Source organism: Perissodus microlepis, chromosome 4, assembly GCF_051167445.1.
Source record: "Perissodus microlepis isolate ML-2025 ecotype Zambia chromosome 4, ASM5116744v1, whole genome shotgun sequence".
NCBI lineage: Eukaryota > Metazoa > Chordata > Actinopteri > Cichliformes > Cichlidae > Perissodus > Perissodus microlepis.
In genome coordinates, this window is record NC_140464.1 from 5,163,511 (window position 1) to 5,185,474 (window position 21,964).

The window sequence follows — 21,964 nt, forward strand, 5'->3', positions numbered from 1 at the left end:
CAACAACGACAACAACAAACACAGTTACAAAGTGCCTCACAGTTAGGATGAACACCTACATCAAAAGACTGTGCACATCCCAACACACAGAACATGTGTTAAGTACTTGATGTAAACTTTAGCTAAAATAATGAGGAAATGATTACATGAGAGCTACTCTAGACTACTCAAAATTAGGTTTCAGCACTTTCTTTTTTAAACAAACCAATGACTCAGCTCACTTAAAGGAAGAAGAAAGGATGTTACAAAATGTACTGGTTTCAAAGACAGAAAAATGTGGGCATGCACAGCATTTTAATGTGAATGTGGCTCAAGAATATCACATAAGACCATAAAAATATTCCTAAGCTTCCATTTATGCTTTTGGAAAGTTTCATTTAAATAAAATATTGTTCACAGTTACATCAAAATATAACACTCTTTGCCTCAAACTTTGTGGGATCTGATCATCTTGCCTTGACATGACCAGAATGATCAATACAATACTACACACTAATACTAATACTAAAACTCTACAGTTACTGGAAAGATGAAAATATTTAAATTTAGATATTCTGAACATAATGGGAAGCGGAAGCGAATGGATGGATGGATGAACATAATGGGTTACTCGGCTGTCAAATTGCAGCTGAATAACCAGAGCAGATCGGCAGGCCTTAGACAAACTCGCTGCTTTCAGGGATATTTCAAAAACAATATTTCTGGCACTGATCTCGGTGGGGATGAACAGATGGTACCTTTCAGATGCAGTCGCAGTTTCAGGCATCCCTACATCCCCTCTACACCAGCAAGATAATTACATTAGAACAGAGGATATCCACCACAGAGAAATAATAGAGTTTTTGTATGATAGCCCTATATCTGCTGCTAAAATAGTGTGGCTGACTGGGGTTTAAATAATTCATCTATTTACAACCTTTTTATGTGTTTAGAAAAATTTTACTGTGACCAAGAGCTGCTATAATCAATATTTATTTGATTGAAACTTATTAAAAGGATAAATGTCAAAGTTAATGTCTATTTGGGAAATATATAAACACAGATTTATAAAGCTCTAGGAAGATCCCGAGGAGAGCGCAAAAGAGCATCTAGCTACAAAAGGACCACATCTCCCTGCCGAGCGCCAGCTGAGAGAAACATGACTCCAAATTCATGCTGATCTATAGCTACTGAACGTGATGATGATATCAGGGCTGTGCTGACAATTAGTTTCTTCTGGCCTCGCAAGAAAGAAAGGAAGAAATGCCACATTTAGAGGTGCTGACCCACATTTTATTTTTTACTATTGTGCAATTTCAGACAGTGATGTTGCACTTTTTCTCAATATAACTGCTAGACTACAGCTAACATAATTACACTACTCTCAGGTGTTTCCACATAACAGTGTAATAATCACAGCAATACGAGCGGCTCATACTGATCATTGGATAGATGTTTATTCGGCACCCAAGTGTGCTGTTGCAAGCTCTCATTGTGACCGCCAGGTGGCAGAAAACACACAACTCCAAAATGCTGCTGGTTCACCGAGGGCTGCGTCATTAACGACACTTTAAAGGGAGGGACGGCAGCTGCTGGAGCTATCCAGCTTTTACTGTAGAAACAACGCAGGCCCATAACTTCCGAGTAGCTGGTAGGGCAGGTGGGCTTTGATGAGGCTAGGGGGGACAGCTCCATGTGCACGAGAACAGAGCGAGCACGAGCCCGGCCCCAAACGTCTGTCACGTGTGAAACGTGCTCTCGAATGGAAGGCAGTAAACAGGTGACGTCAGAGAGGCGTCAAGTTAGGCAGAGTTAAAAAACGGATAAGAGCCAGAGAGAAAGAGAGAGTGAGTCCCGAGTTCAAAGAGCAGAGATAGTGGTAAAAAAATATGGCAAAGCATATTTTAAAAATATTTAAACTTTTTTTTTTAGCCAGGGATTTGACTTGTGTTTCTATACATGTATTTTTCTTTCTTTCTTTTCTCCAATTAAAATTTAAACTAATTTAGATGAAGTGGAAAGATTTGTTTCTAGGACGGCTTTCTTACATACACGTCTCAATTTTTGTTCTTAACAAAATAAATAAATAAACAAATAAAATAAAAAAAACTGGGTCAGAATCCAAGCTGGCTTTACTGATTAATTTAAATACATTAGCATCACCTTGACATTTGCCGTATTAAGTGAATGTAAAATGCTATATATAACACAAACCCTGGCATTATAAAATGGTTTATCATTTTTTTTAAATTAAATAAATAATTTATTGCTATTAACCTAAACCTAACTTAAACCCAAGTGCTTATCTTTTTGTCATTTAGTTAGTAAATATGTAGTGCATATGTAGTGTAGGTATTCCTTTGGTGCTTAGGAGATTCAGCAGTTGTAAGAACTGTGTTTGTGGGAGATGCTAAGGTAGCACAGGACCAAGTGTAATAGGCCGCTTAGTCTTGCTCAGAGAAGGAAGCTGATTCAACACAGTACTCTAATCTGTATGTGTGCAGTAGATTTACTGTTCCCTGAGTGAGTTACTGTAGCTGATTGAGTAATAACTGGGGATAGGTTTTCCTCCAGAGAGACTCGTTTTAAAGTATTTCCTCAGGAGTCATATACCCATATACCTGGGCTCCGTGGTGTTGAATTTCTGTCAGTCATTGAGTTGTACTTTCAGTATAGGGCTTGCTTTGTTCTGTTTGTGTTTAGGATTTTTAATTGACCTCAGTTCTTCTGTATTCTCTAGGACTTCCGGCGGGTACTGCGCACACTTAGGCCAGTGGACTACGATGGCTTTGTAGCTTTCTAGAAAAGTTGAGTGTAGTGATATGGGAGTGTGATCATGTAGTCAGGGTGAGGTCATTTTAATAGTACCCCAACTTAATCTTTAGTAGGACCAGTGGATTTTTATTATTATTATTTTTTTAACATTTTTTTAACTGATTTACATTTCCTTTTGAGGACCATACATGTCCACGCGACTCTCTGGCAATAAACTCAAGAAATGTATGTAACTACCTATAATTAAATAATTTCAAGTTTTGGAAGTTATTAGTAAATAAACAAGTTATCCAAGTTTACACAAAAATCCTTAAAAGCAAGTCTGGCCAACCTTGAAACACTAGGACGCTTATTTGATAAGTTATGTTGAAACTTAATCTAAATTCACTTTAAATGCACACTGAGAGATTAAAAAAATGCAGGTATTAAATTTATTTAAAAACCCATTAAAAAAACAATGGGTAACTGTATACTGATTTTTCCTCCTGTAAAGTAAGAGTTTAAAAAATACTTTTTCTCCGAAAGTAATATTTTTACCAACAGCTTTGAGTTCAAGATTATTTTACTTTAAATAATTGTATTTTAATTAATTAAAAAAAATGCACGCCGTTTTATGTTGACGAAACAGGCTTTTATTGCGAAATTCCTGACCGGAAAAGGCCTTATTAATCCTTGCTAGCTTGCTCTCGCTGGTGTCGAGCCTAGCAAGGGGAGAGAAACCGTGGTAGAAGGCACAGTACGAAAGATTCAAACAACTTTAAGGTCGATAAACATCTGGCAGCGTGGAAGAAAGAAACTGACAAGGTAGGTGAAGGTCTCACCTCGTTTTTGTAATTTATCTTTCCAAATCTTGACTCCTACTAAAGCCCGAAAATGGAGGTGAAGTGTGCTTCCATCATGAGGAGGTTGCACACAACACTGATTAAACAACAAGATCAGCGACAACAACAACAACACCAACAGCAACAACAACAGCAGCAGCAGTGGTGGCAACCGTGCAGTAATGCCCACAGCGTGCAGTTCAGAAATGAGACATAGATCAGTGCAGAGGTGGCAGTAAATGGGAGCAGGAGCGAGCATAGTGGTTTGAAAGCGGTGCAGTAGCTACAGTAGTTAGCATCGGTAGGTGTCATGCAGCCCACAGAACTGGTGGGGGCTGCGACAGTCAGACTAATTCATGCAGGTTTACACGTTAACCTGCACACACCTAAATTAGACCAGGTCCCATAAAACCAAATGTGGGTCAGAGAGCGTGTTTGCATGCAACAGTGTGGAAGGCATTAGGATGGCATTTTATTATATTTAACTTAATAAAATAAACTACGCAGGTTGAAGGTTTGGGATTGATCACACGAAGAACAAATATACAACAGTTTATTTGAATGCAATTGTTACAACTTCGTGTAAGCATAAAGGGAAGCTAAGGTATGTTATTTCAGCTGCTGTAATGTCTGGGGACCATCTTTGGGTGCCAGTAGGGGTACATCCATAGATCAACACTTTTTTTTTTTTTTTTTTGCTACATTCCTTGTGAGACTCACATGTTGACTTGTGTACACCAGACCCCCCCCACACACACACAACTGACTTTTTCAGTCTGAAAAAACTACGTCCAGAATCAACTTTCTATAATTGACTTGGGAGTGTTTTCTAGGTTGACTAAACCCCAGTTAACCTCTTCACATCCACCTAGTGAGTTGGGGTAGGGTTAGGTTGTCATCTTTCCCTTTTTATGGAGTTTGCAGGTACTTGTAAATGGCATCACCACTTATTTTGATATGGAAGAATTTTCCTTTCCTGCTGATATCTCAAAGGGATTTGTATTTCGGGCTAGAGTGAAACCACTGACCGTTTGCTTGCCAAGTGAATGTGTTAATCACTACACTATGGAGCTAAACCCATATAAAATTAGTGAATCGTGAGAAATGTTCCCATCTAACCCCTGCAAAATCAGTCTGTTTTTAATGTCTGTGACATGCAGTAACAGGAACAAGCACTGGTACTCTGTATGATTTATGTATTTTCTTACAATCCAGTGGAAAAATACCAAAGCTGAATTTTAGGTAATCTTTCCAGGGTCCTGTGTTAGGTGGCTGTTGCCTAATATGCAACTCTTTCAACCCCTACGTTATTTGATGGTGGCTGTTAAAGGGGTTAAAGTATAATTGGAATCCTTTAATTGTCTTTAAACATCAGATGTTCAATGTAATTAGAGGCAATTCCACTATGATCTCAGTTTAAAGTCTTGGATTGTGCTTGAAGAACTTTTAAGTCTTTTTGTAATGTTCTTTGAGAAGTCACAAATTGAGCCAATCAGTTGTCTGCATTTTTTTAAGTTCTTCCAACCTTTTTGTGTTTATTGTTCACATGAAAAAAAAAACAGCAGTGATTTAACCTAACTCTATTTATTTCTATTTTTTTTAGGTATCACCAGCAACTTGACAACACCTCTTCTCTCCCCTGGCTCTCCAGTGTGTAAGGACACCACCTTGTATATCATATCTCAAAGTCACCCAGTGCCTCTCTGCCTAATAGGTCCTACCCTTCCCCTTCATCTTCATCAGTGCAAAAACTATCCATACACCAGCAAGTGAGTAACTGTAAGTTTTCAGCCATTTGAGCAAAGTCAGACACGCCACAGCTACCAAAGTCAGTATTTTGTTAAGTTTGGTGCCCCCAAGTCCTCAAAGCTCTTCATCACTTCTTAGTATTACTCAGTTGTCTCATCAAAGAAATCTGTAAACAGCATTTAGCACCATTATGGCCTCCATCACGCAGTCATCCGAGCTCGAAATCCCAGACAACCACAAAGAGAGCTGGCTGGCACTACTTTCTGCAGCAGAAGTGTATTGCCAAAAGTCTGGCTGCGACCTGGCCATACTCACAGCCTGTAAGAAGTTCCGGTCGGTGACTGGAGAAGGAGAAGTGGGGAGGAAGCGGGAGAGCGGCAGTGCCTTTTCCAGGGAGTGCGATTTCTCTTATAATGTATGGGGTCAGGGATTTCTGGCTGAGTCGGCGCGTCGCTACATGGATGACATCGGTGTGCTGCACTCCACAACCATGCTAACAGCCCAAAAGCACACACGCCAAGCTGGAGGAGAGGGAGGAACCAAGCTAGTGGTTGACTTGACCTCTGACCCTGGAAACAGGGGGGTGAGTGAACTGTTTGCTTTAGATAGCAAACTGCGGTATTGATTCAGAAAGTCAAAATCTGTAATGTGTTTGATTCTCTGTTGTTGGTGCAGAGCTTAACAAGTGACGTTGTAGTGGGAGGAGTCAGTCCTAATGGAAGACTGTACTCCCAAAACTACCCGTCGATCTACAGCTCAGGAGCTGTGACCGGGCAGGGCGGCGGGCAGAACGGTACCGGAGAGAGGGAACGTGAGAAGAGCGCGTTGGAGGCCGAGCAAGGTCGACAGAGGTCTGGGATTGAGGATTTAGAAGAAGAGGGTGAGGATGAAGAAGAGGAAGAGGACATGGATGAGAGGAGACCCTATGGGAATGAAAGTGCAGGTGAGGAACGACACCGTAATCTGTTGCTGTGTCCCTGATCCATTTTCTTTTAATTTAAGAAAAAAACGTAATTATTATAATACATATGCCCACATATAAGTTCTATTAAACTACAATTGGTTTCACAAACGGACACATGAAAACCACGTCAGCGTCCACACTTATTCAGTTGTAGTTTGACTTTCTGTTTGCTGAATTATTTTAATAAAAATTCAACATGTTGCCTTTAGCTAGTCTGTTTTGTAGGCCTAAAGATGGTATTTGTGGCCATTCATTTATGCACAGCTCTCTTAAGGTCCCTCCACAGCATTTCAGTGAGGTTGAGGTCTGGACTGAGCCGTTGTGAAATCTTGGTTCTTTTTTTTGTTTGTTTTTTCTGTTGGAGATTTTCTGTTGTGCTTAAGATCACTGTCCTGTTGCACGATCCAGTTTCAGCTATTTTTAGCTGCTGGACAGATGGACCCACATTTGACTGTAGAATACTTGGGTAGACAGAGGAGTTCATGCTTGACTCAATGACTGCAAGGTGCCCATGTCCCGCAAATGATGGTGCAAAACAAGCATCATTCATCATTCCTCCACCACCGTGCTTAGTAGTTGGTGTGAGGTGTTTTTGTTGAGATCCTGTGTTTTGGTAAACTCAGTGCATCCTTTCCAGTATTTATCAAATGTATCAAAGTTTCATAACCATGCTCAGATATAATGCATGATAATCTTTCAGTGTGAGAGGTCTTTGAAATTTGTCAAATAATAATAATAATTATTATTATTTTTAATTTTTACAATCCGTCTCTAATTGTCCCTGGGCAAACCCAAAATATCTTCATGGGACTTGGTAGTGATTTGCTCATTTAGTCCTGCAGGCTCTCTGGCACCATTACTCTCCATCCTCGGACTATTTAATTGCTAGCTTTATGAGCTTTTATGAGCTGGCCATATTTTCCAGCCACACACACTTTAGATAATGAGGAGGTTGCTCATTATTCAGGTTGTTTCAGTTTTTTGATCATTAAAACGCTTCATTCGTTCCGTTTTCACTTTCTGAAACAGAAATGTTAAAACAAAGAGTTTTAAAACATTTCGATGGTGTTGAAATGTGTGCAAAAAACATTTAGGAAAAGAAAATGAGAAATCAATTTGTAATGCACGTGTTGTGTTTATTCCAATTCAAAGTATGCCTTCTGCTTCAGGTGTGTTCTCTATGGATGAGGACTCTGTTTCTCGGGACTGTGAGCCGTTCTTTGAATCTGATGGAGAGGAAGAGAGCACGGATGGTGAGCGTTCAATATCCTGAGCATCATATGTACACATACACATATGTGCATGAGCTGAATTTCTTTATTTTTAAATTTGTTTCAGGCTCCTTGAGTGAGGATGCCCCTCCGCCATCCCGCGGTATGGCTGTGGGTCAGGGTGCGTATTCATCCCGTCAGGCCCATCCCATGGCGTTGGCCCGCTCCCTGCCTGTATCTGTGCCTGTGTGGGGCTGCAGAGGAGGCAGAGCTGCTCAGGGAGACTGCAACAGTGGAGAACGGGTGAGCACATCTCGGACACTGAGGCCAAATGATCTGACCTTCTGTGTCACACATGGAGATCGGTGGGCAGCCAGTCAGTCGTTTACAGCTCAGACTTACTAGTTTTAACTCTTAACTTCTCTTAAGTGTTGATCACCATGGTTGGTTACATACAGACTCAGGTCAAAAGGGGCCAGCAGCACTGACTACTGAGCAATCGGGTAACTGGAAAAATTGTTAGAATCCTTACTGGGACCAAAACATTACATAAAACGCAAAGTGATAGTTTAGAGTATAAACCAGCAGAAACTTTGGATTGTAGGTTGAATTAGTGGTGCCTTTTGCAGTGTTTCATTTTCAACCATTTTGAATGTTTTTTGTTTTTTTTTAAGCATTTCAGCATTATACAGTTTAAAAAATATGCAGTAGACCCACTAATATACTTACATAATCCTGAATAACAGTCCAATAACATTCGACTCCAAAGAGAATTCAATTTTATTAAATCTAATGATGCATTTCATTTTGATTGCCCGTCAGTGACCTCACATCTGCTCTTATCAAACTAATCTGTGTGCTAATGTTATCAAATCGCATCACAACAACGTTCAGCAGCTCTCATGAATTTATTTGTAGTGCGTCTGTGTCGATCACAGATAACATGCTAGGCCACCCCACAATTTAATTTGCCAGATGGTGTCTGCTACTGTAGCTCTATGGCCTGCACTCATGTAATGTTAAGTTCGTGTGATGGATCATACATTGGAGGCTGATACCTTTAACTTACTAGATAATCTAAGTTATGTAGTACAGAACGGCAGCTGGGAGAGCAAGTCCAGGAAAAAGTGGAGTTTCTGCTGGGCCGAACTCAGGCATGCCTCTATCCACACGCTGTCATGCGTAAACAAATAATAGTTTGCATAAGTAAATGCATAATGCATCAAAGAGTGACGTGTAGGAGCTGCACAGAGAGTGTCGTGTTTTATAACCCCTGTTCATTGCCATAAATGAAAGGAGGGGGAACAAATTAGAGGTCAGATATGAGAAACTCTCAACTGTGCAGATGATTGATGCCTGCTTTGCTTGAGCTGAAACACCAGAGCTATCTGTTTGGGAGATGGTGGCTGCTCAGTTTGTGGTTGTTTGTGATATGCGTTCTTTGCATGTGAGCTGCACCAAAAGTGCAAGCGCTGCAGTTCTTAAAGAGTCATTTCAACGTATTTCATTACTTCATCTTGAATATGCTCAATACATAGCAGCACAGTTACAGCTGCAGTCTTGTTGTGCTTATGTAGGTTGATACGGTTCAGACTGGTTCTAACTTCTTCTTTAAATGTTGGGGATAGTGGGAGATATAATTAGGAATATGTAGATGTGGTACATTCAAGTAGCACTAAAACGTTTTAACAGCTGTGAATCGTTAGTGCAGTCATGTGATGCTTTTAAAAAGGTTTAAACAATAATAAACACATTATTTTTTGATGGTTTGATCTCGTTTCATGTCAGATTTCACTTTTTTTTTTTTTTTTTTTTTTTGTTGGATAACTTACCATGAGTTAAACTCAGTGCTGAGCTGAGGTTTATCTGGTGGTACTATCTGTAACTAACAAATTTGAATGGTATCAAATGTTAGAATGTCATTATGAGGTTTTCTGATTCAGAATGAATGCAGACATAATGCCTGGCTGGTAGTTTAAACACGAATGTTATAATCTGTTTAAGAACAGACAGTTTAAGGATTTTTTTTTTTTTAGTCCTGAAAATAAATTCTGGAAAAAAATGAGCAGACAGAATTCAGATGCTCTGATCCAACAGCTTGATGGGCATAGATAAACAGACCTCCTGAAAAGAAATGGGTCATGACATTTTGATAATTAAGCAGGCTTTTGTTTTTAGCGTTCATGCCCATTGGTGTCAGTCCATCCTGACATATTTCATGCTGTCTGAAGACTAAAACAAAGACGCTATTCATTTGCACCCATTAATGGCCATGACGGCACTGTCGAACACAACTGACAGAAAGAGTGTTTACGGTCGCGCTGGGAAAGTCGAACACCAGAAATGTACAGGAAATGAACATGAAAAGGCAATATTTGATACTGGTCAGTTTCAGTCCATATCCCTTGTTAACCCCTCGTTTTCCCTGTGTGTTTGTCTCTTAGTCGGGCTGTGCTGACCTGGAGCACATCGCTGCCAGTATGAAGGCTCTGCTGGCCCCTGGAGCCACTGATGGGACGGAAATGTTTGGGGCCCTGCCTCGACCCCGTCTCAACACAGGGGACTTCTCTCTCAAGCACTGAGTGAAGGAGAGGGTGTAGGGAGGGAAGGAAAGGGAGTGAGGCAAGTACACAGAGGGAGAGTGGTAAAGGGATAGGAGGAAATGTGGAGAGGAGTGACAGGAGGAACCCTGGATTTTCTGGCAAATGTGACGTACAGTATGTGACACAGTGTAAAAGCTAATACCTCCATTTATTTCTCACTAACCAAAATTAATGGCACATGCTTTGTGGAGTAACTTTCCTAAAGAAATGTGGTTATGAACACTAATAACGTTTCAACACTACCCCTGCCCCTCCCACTTCGTCAATACTAGCTTCCACGACACTACATTACAATTGGACCTCAAGATGTTTGTGTAGTGACCCACTGCACTGAACTAAAAGTCACTAAAACAGGGTGTGTAATCATGTACCTGGTGTTTTTTGGACGTTTGCCTTTTGGTCAGGTTACCTGTGAAGTGATGAGACTTTGGGGAAGAGCTGCCTGTACCCGCTTCATCATAGATGCTGCTTCTTTGTGCTTAAGTTCCAACTTTGAGTTGTATTAGCTTTATTATGAAGATGAGGCAATATGTGGTAGTTAATAGTTAAACTTTTTTTTTGATCGATGCCACTCTCAAGTCTGTTAAATGTTGAGGCATAATCCGGAGACTGTTAGCTTAGCTCGTCTCAGTTTGGCAAAGCTTTGCACACCAGAAAAGCTGAAAGCAAACCGCAAACTAGATGGACTCAGTTCAACCTATCAGCCCCACCAAAGCTAAAAATTAACATGTTATAACCCGCGTCTTTACCAACAGAGGGATCTAGGCCTGTAACTAGTTTATCCAGCCCTTCACAGCAGCACCCATCTGTGCAGCATTTCTAGCTTTACAAATGTCAACAAACAAGGAAAAATGGATACATTGGCCATAATTTCAGCTTAGGAGTGTTCAGGGGTGTTTCTTTTCACTGTCAGCATTACAGTGAAACTGTTTAAAGTTGTACTGTGAAACTGTACCCTTACATATGGTGTAAATTTTATAAGAGGTTCTGTAGTTCTTTACGCAAATTCGGCAGCATATGGTGCTAAAAATGGTTCCTACCTCCACCTCAGAATTACAGGAGGAAACTAACATGGGTCTAAATCATTTGCAATAGGTAGTGGTGCTTAGTAACTTTACTATGCACACAAAACTGTCTTTAAATCGTTGCTGTAAACAAATTAGATGCATGTTAATCAGTGACTTTTAAGAGCGAGCCAGCCCCTGTGCTATTTAACCTCTGGTTCTCAGTTCACATCTGCAAAGGCATTCGTGTTTCAAAGAAGGTAAATAGGCAAATTGGTCCTTTTTAAAGTTTAAAAATAGCAGGGAGAGTCTCAACTTTTATGGAGAAAACATAAATCCAACATTCCCCTGAAAAAAATCCTATAAGATCCGCACAGATCTGTCGGTTTAAATGCAGAAAACGTTTGCATCTGTTGGTCATTAATCATTGACGAGGTCAGATTTAACTGCAGGGCCTCGCTGTCATTTAGCTCAACATGCTAAAGTTGCCACATTTGTTTTTTTTTCCCTTCTGTATACTCCCATCATTTACCTGGTAAGATGACCAAGAGGCCTGCTGTTGCCCCAATAGAAACCAGTCTATTCCTTCTAAGGGGTAGAAACCAGTGGTTGCTTTGATATGAAGCTTGTGGCTTTAGATAATGTGAGCAGAGAGCAGAGGACACCAGCACCTCGTTGTAACATGCCTATTTTTACTTTTACTTTTGCCAATGAATGACTGACTGATAGAATGATTGTAAATCAAAACTGATTTTTAGGAGATGGGTTTTTTCTTTTTTCTTTTTTTTTTTTGCTCCTGATATGTTGTTGAAAAGATTGAATGAATGAGAAGACTGTGTGAGAGAGGGTGAAAGAGAGGTAGAGTGGATCTGAAAAGATAAATGTCCATGTGTGACATTTCGAAAAAACAAACAAATGTTCCGTTAACTACTTTTATGTTTCAAATAAAGGAGCAACACCAAGAGAAAAGACTTTCTGTGTCATTATAGATGTATTCTTATAAAAGGCCTCTAGAGTGTACCAGCGCTCTGAGTTTAAGTCTGCTAGGCAGCAGTCACACAGATATAATAGAAGAGCTCAGTGTTATTACACAATATGAGAGTTTATTGACTACATTTGGCACATACAAAACATCCAGACTGAATAAAACAGGCAGTCTAGCTCATGAAAAGTCCCAGCTGGATTGAAATATACCATTAAATGCCCATTCTTCTAAGTTTAAATAACACAGATAAATGCCCGTTAGTACGATATTTGGGCATCTCTGGGGACGGTCTGAAACCAATAAGCTTTCTTCATGCACTAGAGAAAGCAGAAATGGTTACAGCAATTGTTCCCCAAACATCACAAGATCCCCATCTCCCCCTGCTTTTTAAATTGATACGTGACCCTCCCTCCCTTTTCCCCGATTTGCTTATTCTACTGTGTCACTGATCCTTTTTCCGAATAAGGCAGAATGAATTGGTGCCAACCCAGAATCCAGGGAAGACCTTCTCCTGGAGGTTTTCTTTGAATTTGTGAATCAGCCGCACCTCCTTCTCAGCCTCTCCCTCCACCAAGAGGAACTTTATGATGCCTGCGGGCTGGTCGACGTAGACGCCCATGGTGGAGGACAGGGGCAGCTGGATGTCCACGTTCTCCGCATTGTGCCAGATCTGACAGCAGGAGCCAGACCAGCCGGCACCCCAGGAGGTTTTGTTCTCTCCGATGCCGCAGGGTCCGTCCTGCACCTTCCGGGGTGAGCTCTCGCTGACCACCCCGATCACCACCCAGCCGTCGTATTCCACCTCCCAGTACCCTCGATGGCCCAGCAGCCCTTCCTTGCACAGCACCTAAAGGTTAGTCGAGCCATAGTAGGAAATTAAGCTAGCAACAAAAAAATGGCTTCAAGAATTAAATGATGAGCAGAATTATTGATTCGATTTGCAGACAATTTGATGAAGTAATGTTCCTAATACATTTTTTTCCCAGTACATGCACTTCTGAACCTTTTAAATTTGCTTGTCTTTAATTATGGTAAACTGTCTTTGGATTCTTAATTGTTGTTGTCAGATCAAGATATTAACTTGGAAGACTCTAGTCATTTTTGATTTTAACATACAGGAAAAAAACACCAACATGTTGGTTCCAAGACCAAAAGTTTAAATAAAGTTCTGGTTCCTGTTAGTTTTATTTCCTGCCTCTTAGATGGGCCCCCCGAGCCTGTTCCCATAATGCCCAGAACGATGATTAACTCCAAGCTTACCTGTGGTGAGTGGTCGTATCTCTCAGGTCTCTGGGGATAAGGGCACACTGCATCTGATGTACGAGCCACCTTAGAGCCGCCCTCTGAAATCCACAACAGTTTCTCTGCAGTTTTGTCATCGAAAGAGAGGGGGATCCAATCTGAGGAAAGGGGAGGGCAAAAATGCAAACTAAGGCCGGGAGGCTGGTGATGGACTGGTGGCTGTCTTTCAGAGTAACCCAAAATTAAAGACTTTCAACTTTAAAATTGCACGTCTAAGTTTCGAGATCTACTGAATCCAACTCAGAAATTAGATTTTTGAGAAAGAAAACAAAAACCTTGATCTTAAATTTCTGTTGTTGCAGTTTTCAGAGTATTAATGTGCAACTTTTCTGTTTGATTTTTGGCTTAAAGTATGTTTAACTGATATCTTTGGATTTAATTGGGGGCACTAACCTAAAATAGTAATATTAATTAACTATTTTTGCATTTATTCCACATTATTGTAATTTTCCCTCCTCCACTACATAAACATTATTTTGTCATCGTAAGTACATCCTTGTGCATGTACTTGCCCCAAGTTCAAATCACTTGCATGAATACTTGAATACTACTTTTGCCTTTATTAAAACAGATTCAGGCCTTCTCACCAAACATCTGGACAGGTGTTCTGTCATTATTCATAGACAGCTGTGTTCAGCTTCTCTTTGTTTTACTTTTCTGTTAAGTAACCCAAAGATGTTAAATGTCATATTTTTATGACATAGAAACTGTTTTGTTTTGGACCGTTCCTCTTCTGACAGGCTCCTGGAATCTTATCCAAGGGTATCTAGAAATGCTATGTCCCCAGAACCTTTGGCACTCTACCACCTCGATGCTTCACTGTCAGCACTGTGATGCATTCATTGTGAAAGTCGTGGCTAGGTTCTTGCCAAACACGCTGGACCCCTTCTGAGCCGAATAACTTTATCTTGGTTTCATCTGACAGAAGAATGTGCTTCCTGCTGTTTTGTTCCGAACAGCCAGCGAGAGTTTTCTGTCACTGATGTTTTGCAGTGTCACTTGCACTCCCCGAACTGCCACATAAGATCTTCCATCCCAGTTTCAGTGAAAAGCCCAGTACCACCCCTGTGCAATACTTGTAAGTCTATTTTTCAGAGTTAAACTGTACAAGCAGCGCAATGACCATGATGTCAATTTAGGAGCACAACCACTGCTGCGCAGTTTACTTCCTCCACTGCTTTTTCACTTTTCTTTTTGTTTCTGTGATTACAGATTTTCTAACATGTGTAAATTTTTGTTGTGTTGAGTACATACATACATACAAGCTTTTATAGCTGACTTAGCTGTTTTTTGATTGTTTATAAGAGAAAATCTTCATTTTAGTGCTCCTGGAGTGATTAGGATTTGGAAAATATTGTGAATTACCATGTAGCTCTGTCAAATCCAGTGTGTTATTGGGAGTATTAGTAGTTTATATTAATGAATAGCACCTGGGTAAATGTGAAAAATTCTCTCATTTTGGGGATACTCAGAGCGAGAGTTGAGGAAAGACTTGATTAATGTGACAAGTGACCCTTCAAAGACGGGCTACGTTAAACTGGCAGGTGAACTACGAACACTGCAAACGTAGGTTTACCTACTTACCTATCCACCCACCCCACCTTACCCTTTTAGCATAATTAATTTAACTTTATCCACAAAATGCCTTTAAAAAAAGGCATGAATTACACTGGATCATCCCAAGTGTGTGTGGACAGTGTGACAGGCATTCCTTTAATTTCCTTAGTATTAAAGTGATATTTTTCAGAGGCTGGTTCTCATTTATACAGCCTGCATGAAACAACATGGTAAGAACTCAAGAGGCAGTTTTTGGGATTCATTTTTGGGACATTGTAGTTTCAACCCTGCACAGTAAAATCACCCACATTAGCTGTGCATTAGATGATCAATGATATTGTAAGTTAAACAGGTGGAGGTGAACCAGTAGAACCAGCTTGTTTGTGTGTGTGTGTAGGTCGGACCCAAGGAAGAACAGCTAAAGCTGAGGCTGATGCTTTAACAAGCAAGCAAACAAACATGAAGTGCCAGTGCCGTCAGATTCTCTGAACTCCTCATGATCCTTAATATCCTTCTCGGTATCCTTCCTTCGTTCATTATTGCTTCTCATTACTAGCTTTGTTTGGTAAAGATTAACTCCTGGGTCTGAAAAAGAAAGTCAGTGCTATAAACGTTTATTCTGTCTAACAGACAGCAGGGGCATCGTCTAAGGTTGCAGAAAGAGGTTTGTGTAGAAATGTCTGGGAAAAGTTTAATGTCTCAGTCGCTATTTTTTTTTTTTTAAAGTCTTATTTCATTCAGCACAGTTATTTTGTAAATTATTGTCCCATTTGAGTAAAAGAAAAAAGGATAAACTAAGGCATGCTGTGGGCCCACTGTATGACTGACACCCACTTTGAGGACACCTGCGCAAATACAGTATTATACTTATAATTTATTCCAATGTGGATCATGTTATAGTACATGTTTGCTGACAACATCAGTAACCTGATGATGTAATCTAACTCAGCAATGTGAGTGAATGAATCTCAGGGTTGGAAAAGCTTAAAAAAAAAAAAAAAGTTGGGTTATATGAGAGTCAGCCCCCTGCAGAGTTTCCCCTACAGTCTTTCTCAGAATCAGCTGCTTACTGTGTGAGCAGTGAGTATAGCAGGGTAAATAATATTTACTGACCCTATTTTAACAGTCAGCCTGGTCTAACCCCCCCCCAAACAACAACAGCCAAAAAACAGGCATAATAATAAACATTAGAAGCAACTATTGGCAAGTGACGAGGCAACTTTGAATCATTTGACATTTAAGTGGTGCGCTGTTTCTGTGGGATATAACATTTGTGAATATGCTGTTACATATTTATTTAATAATGTAGTTAGTGACTGGTTCTGGGACACATGTAATAGCCTTTTAAATACATATTAAAAAGTGTAATAGACTAATTTGAATTTGGTATTAAGTGATCCAGATATCTCAAAGTCTTACACCACGATTACTTTCTACATTTTTATTCATTAACCTTTTTATGTGGAACAAACTTTGACCATTATTATTTTAATCTTTGATCATCTTAATAAGTTTGCTCCATAATTCTTTTGAATAAAAAAAAAAAGAAAATAGCATGGCGTGACATTACTTAATTATTAATTATTCATGTTTTTTTCTTTACTCAGGAGCTTCATATTAAAATAAAAAGCCTTACATTTCATGAAGTCGGCCCTGGTGGTTGGTTCGGGGATATTGGGCTCATATGGTGGCAGTGTTACTGAAAAGAGCAGGAAAGAGTGGATAAATAATGACACATTGATTTAATTTAATGCATTAATATCCACATACAAAGCCTTCACAACAGTGGGACTCCATGCTGGTTTTTACCTTCTGTAGCACTACTGTTTTTTCTCCCTAGAAAAGAAAACGAGAGCATCATTTCACTGCCGTCTACTACAGACACTGTATATGGAATTACAGCCTGTCCTCAGACATGATTTCTCACATGAGCTTATATGACAAAAAGCTGAAAGCTCGAGACCCAGGATGGCAGCGGCGGTTACTTTAAACCTTTTCATCTTCCTCTACAGGCTGCACCTTCTTCATAGTGTCTGCCAGCACTGCAGCTGCAGTTAATCACCTGCTGCTCTCAACACACTGTAGATCACACAGGGGTATGCGTGAAATGTCGGCTCAGCACCGATTCATGGAGTTCCCTCATGCTTTTCGAGGTTCTGGTTTCAACGTATGGGACTCCGCATACATTTGCTGGGAACACCGTTCATGGCCACTGATGACAGGAAGCTGATTCTAAGAATAAACTTGTAGGATGCTTTTCCTTCCCACCGCTGTGGGCGTGTTTATCGTGTCACAGGCTCTCCGTTTGTTCTTCCTCCAGTTTGTGAGTCACTGCGTCTTCTGACATTCGGAGAAAACTGTGATCCCTCACCGGCCTGTCCGGTCATCAATCATGCCTCTGCGTATGTCAAGTTACCGTCTCTCAGATTTCACACAGAAAACGATTCGATTATTTTATGATTCACGCTCATTTAACAGACTGTTACATCCCGGTATTTATCTGATTTGTGTCAAAATGAGACAGAACAGGCTCGTTTTTCTGAAGTCCTATATGGAGGGTATAACTGTGTTCAAAGCTATGAAAATTTAATGAGAAGAAGTCAAAACACATGCTTTCTTTCACCTTTTAAGAAAAAATCAAGACAATTTAATTAAACTAAACCTCACCCTACTTAAACTCTGCTCTCCCTCCCCTCATTTTTATAACATAAGAGGCTGTAACAGACTGAAATATAGTTTTATGGCAGTATTATGACCGACTCCCTGATTGTCATTCATCTCCACTAAAAATGATAGTAAAGATTTAAGGCTTGGCCATTTGGTGAGGACATGTAGATTAAGGGTTGATTGTTCAATTATAATTGTATAAGTCGTTGCTTTTAGTGATCTAGTACTTCCTGCAGAGTGGAAGCTTTGTATGGGTCAGTACATAAAAACTTAATTTGAAAGTTATGCTTTTATTAAAGCTGTATAATATCTGTTGAATGGCCAGAATTACATTACTTTTACTTTGTTGTATACTTATTCAGTCCCAGTATCAGGCTTCATAAAAAGTCTTGAATTAAAAATAATGTAAGAAAATAAAAGCATCCAGTGCAGGAATATTTTTAACTTCAGTATTATGATGTAATTTGATTAGTTGATTTTAACTCCTTTAAATATTTGTTGGGTGTTTTACGGAGCGACAGTGCATCCTGTTTTATAAAAATCCTCATATACCTGTAAACTACTGTTTGTAGTTCCCGTCTGCCAATTTTAACTAAAGGCTTTACCAACAGGGGGCAGCGTTTTCCCACACCACCATTTGTTCTTTTGCCTGTTTAAATAAAGGTGATACTGACTTGCTGCATCATCTTGTGGTACAAACTTTCTTCTTTAATAGCATTAGCTCACTTTGGAAGCCTAAACAGAGGAAGGACATAAACTTGACAGGATAAATCGAATAAATTCATGCTTCAGCTTGATACATGTTCACTTTGATTTTATATATCTCCAGGTTTAGTTGATTTTTATATTTATTATTTTTTAATCATTGTCCTTATGTTTTTCTTTTTTTTCCCTCTTTTGTTGTATAGATTATTTAATGGGATGAACTACGAACTCTTTAAAGCTGTTTTTGATTATAATGGTTATCCTGTGTGTAGTTTAGATTATTAACAGGAATGCAAATGCACTGGATCCCGCGTCTTTAGAAAGGTGACTTCTGAGCCCATAGGGGTTTCCCTATGTCTGAAGAGGAGAATCCGACACATATCTTTACCCTACTTTACCTCTACGACCTGTGTGACCCTCCACTGGGGAGGATGCCAGCATCGTGACAACCAGAAGGACAAATGATGGCCTGGCATAACATCTGCAAACATCAGATATAATTGAAGGGCTGGCATTGCTTTCTCTGAAATGTGTTGTCTTGCAATTCTCTTTACTGTGGCTAATGCACCGAGGTAGGGTAGGGTTTCCAGAAGAGGAGTGGGCCAACTTTAAATGTGTTGGCTTTTCCTCAATGGGTAAAGTAATGTGTGTCACTGGGTGCTTTAATTAAAACCTAAATATATGCTGAGGTATTGTTTTGCAGGAGCTCATTACGCCAAGAACAATTACCTGATCAACATCACTAAGGCCAGAGAATTTGATAATTGGCTGGGCATGCAGACATATTAATTAAACCCTACTGAGTAGTAGGATTCAGTTACAGACAAGGTTTGAGTTTGGATATTGTCCACATGTCATGATTGACTTCAACAGCAAGCCTGCCAGTTTACAATGCACAAGCTCAAACGTTTTAATAGACTGATGCGTGCGCATAATGCTGCACCATTGATGGATGGGGCAGACAGAGATTTGGCAGGACGAAGCAGGATATCGTGAAGGTCATGAAGTCATCATTGGAAACTGTGGGAGCAGAAAGTCGCTGGTGACAGATCACTTCATTGGTCTTTCTTTCCCTCGTCCTTTAAGCTCTTTCAGAAAGGAACACAGCAGGTGGGATGGGGACACAATACAAGAAAAGCCTTCATTCTGATTTTTACTGGAATTGCTATTGGACAGATTAAAAAGGGACCTTTGAAGAAATGGCCAACAGTCATTAAATTCATCTCCAAATATGATGTCCCTGGCAACTGTCCGAAGGGAATAAATTGAACATCTCTGATAATCTTGGATATCAAGATATCAAGCCAGCAGTAAGTAAGATGGGTTACTGGAAATATTCCAGATCTCTGGCTGCACCGTGAAGGTTAAACATCTCTGGATTCCTGTCTACACTCAGCAGGATGAACAAGAAAGCCCCGCTGGGATAAACAGATTCCCCAGAAGATTGATGACTTGACACAACAGCAATAGAGACATGGAGGGAACAGAGTGAGGTGTGTGGCATAAAAATATTTAAGGGCGGCTAATGATTAAGCTGCAGGTTGTAATGAATGGATATCTGGAGGAAGCCATTTCTTAGGATGAGTTTCAGCAAGTTGACCGTTTTAAAACGAGAAAGATTCCCTGAAAGGTTTTACTTAAAACTCTGGTGCCCTCCCCAAGAGCGTTCGAGCTCAGCTCAGTCCAGCTGGAAAGGTCAACGGCGACTCTCACAGTGTATCACAAGAAGTGTTTGTTTTGGCGTGTCATGAGGTAAACCTCTTTTTTCACCCCCTCCCCAGATTCCTCTCTCAGTGGGACAGAGCTATCTGCACAGATCGGGTTCAGAGCATCCCACTGAGACAGCAAGATCAGAAGATAGTGAGATGAGGTGAGGGAGATCCAGGATCATCCCTCTAGTTCCTGTCAAGTGTCAAAACTTCCTGGCTAGAAGCCCTATGGGTGACGAGTGCACATGTGAGATGGAGATTGGAAGGACATAAAGTACACTCAGAAGGAAAAGGCCTTTTTGAAGGGCTAATACAAGTAGAAGAGGCTAATACAAGTATGTAGGCTCCCATAACAAATTTCCATTTTGAATTATTTAATTATGTTTAGAGTATTTTTATGCATCAAAGATTAGCTAATCACATTAGTTAGTTAGATTTGCCACATTACGCTTGCATTCATGTACATTATGGTGACAAATTAAACTTTTAATGGCACTAATTCCTCCAGGAGACGACAAACTGCAGAAGCCGCGGGTGCTATATGTTACATAAAGGCAAAATCAAACAGCCATAAATAACACCAAGATGAGCGTTTGCCTTTTGGTCCCTGAATTACTGTGCAGCATTTCACACTTCATTACTGTGGCAGCAGAGGAGGGATTAGCAACAATTGAGGATGGAGACTGAGGGAGAGCGGGTGGCTTGGGTTATGTAAGCTATTGTGGAATTGGAAACACTGAAAAAATCCATAAGAAGCAGGTAGGATATGGAGAATCTATATGAAATATCTTCCTCTAGCTGGAGACAGAGAATGAAGCAACGTGGGCATGTTTGGACAGGTGTGTCACGTTGCTTAGGGACAGAAACAAGAAAGACAGACAGAAATATGAGCACTGAAACTGCAGGCGAGGCTGTGACATTGACGAAACGATCACCACCCGGCGAGAGGCTCTTTGTTGACATGATTAATGGACCACAACAAACTGGCACAATCCAAGGTGAGGAAGGATATCTGGCTCCCAGCTAACGTCCACGGATGGTCAGCGTGAGGTAACTTAACAACGTCAAATAAACAACATATAAAACACATAATAAATCAGTAATAACACACTGTGACAGACTGTAATTAAGATTTTTAAAGTCCATAAGGAATGGTAAATGAACTGGTTCTTAGATAATGCTCTTTTACTCATTCACAAAAGCACTTTTTTCTGTGCCTAAATGCTTTCTATCTAACATTCACACTGAGCAGCGCAGGCTTCAGTATCAAGGATAATTTGGCATGCAGACTGCTGCAGCCAAAGATCAGACCGCCAACTTTACGATTAGCAGATGATCTGCTCTACCTCCTGAGCCACCTTAATTTAAAACATACAAAAAACCAATCAAACAAAAACATTTGGGTCACATTACATTTGAAAGTCAAACATTTGAACTGCCGTATTTGTCATTAAATGCATCACAGTATAATGTACTCGAGCTTTAGAATATTGACTACAACAGTTCAAATGTCATGAAAGACATATCGAAGACACGATGCTCATAAAGACTCAGGTGAGATTGATTTCTTACCTGCTTTCCCGGGTACGGGCATGATTCTCGTGTTTCTCACGGCGCAGTTTGGCATGAATCGGGGACGTCCTGTGAAAGTGCCTGTGCATCTCCGGAGTGTCACTCTTATTAACTTCCAAATCAGTAGAGAGGGGAGGTGCACGAGTTTGGGTTGGATGTACCGGCCATCCAAAGGGATGGTCCTGTTACTTGAAACTCCTGATCCTTTCTTGGGATCGCTTGATGGAGATGAGCAAATACATCCCAAGTATGCAAACTTATCTGCTTACACATGGACTGAGCACATGCACGAGGTAAACCCCAGAGCTTACATAATGTTTAGCACTGAGAAATTTAAGTATCTAGTTTAAAGAATGGGAGA

The 21,964-nt window shown here is 40.2% G+C and overlaps 2 protein-coding genes across 2 annotated transcripts; one reads left to right on the top strand and one right to left on the bottom strand.

Annotated features, from left to right (window-relative positions):
* Nucleotides 1-3,414: 3,414 nt before the first annotated feature.
* akt1s1 (AKT1 substrate 1 (proline-rich)) lies at nucleotides 3,415-12,077 on the top strand. Its single transcript, XM_084925207.1, has 6 exons — nucleotides 3,415-3,558; nucleotides 5,179-5,907; nucleotides 6,000-6,267; nucleotides 7,458-7,541; nucleotides 7,627-7,802; nucleotides 9,944-12,077. The coding sequence occupies exons 2-6, from the start codon at nucleotides 5,515-5,517 to the stop codon at nucleotides 10,079-10,081; spliced, it is 1,059 nt and encodes a 352-aa protein (XP_084781333.1). The 5' UTR covers nucleotides 3,415-3,558; nucleotides 5,179-5,514; the 3' UTR covers nucleotides 10,082-12,077.
* A 110-nt stretch (nucleotides 12,078-12,187) lies between these two features.
* Nucleotides 12,188-21,677, bottom strand: LOC146388104 (tripartite motif-containing protein 16). The gene is made up of 5 exons (XM_084925208.1): nucleotides 21,604-21,677; nucleotides 16,760-16,786; nucleotides 16,587-16,649; nucleotides 13,352-13,491; nucleotides 12,188-12,938 (listed from the first exon to the last, which is right to left on the bottom strand). Exons 1-5 carry the CDS (start codon nucleotides 21,656-21,658, stop codon nucleotides 12,534-12,536), a joined length of 690 nt encoding a protein of 229 aa, XP_084781334.1. The 5' UTR covers nucleotides 21,659-21,677; the 3' UTR covers nucleotides 12,188-12,533.
* Nucleotides 21,678-21,964: the final 287 nt, after the last annotated feature.

Coding starts and splice junctions, on each gene's coding strand:
- akt1s1 (XM_084925207.1), top strand. CDS start 5,515: ATGGCCTCCATCACGCAGTCATCCGAGCTCGAAATCCCAGACAACCAC. Junction 6,268..7,457: donor CTATGGGAATGAAAGTGCAG/GTGAGGAACGAC, acceptor CTTCTGCTTCAG/GTGTGTTCTCTATGGATGAG. Junction 7,803..9,943: donor ACTGCAACAGTGGAGAACGG/GTGAGCACATCT, acceptor TTTGTCTCTTAG/TCGGGCTGTGCTGACCTGGA.
- LOC146388104 (XM_084925208.1), bottom strand. CDS start 21,658: ATGCCAAACTGCGCCGTGAGAAACACGAGAATCATGCCCGTACCCGGG. Junction 16,787..21,603: donor GCCCGTACCCGGGAAAGCAG/GTAAGAAATCAA, acceptor TTTCTTTTCTAG/GGAGAAAAAACAGTAGTGCT. Junction 16,650..16,759: donor AAACAGTAGTGCTACAGAAG/GTAAAAACCAGC, acceptor TGCTCTTTTCAG/TAACACTGCCACCATATGAG.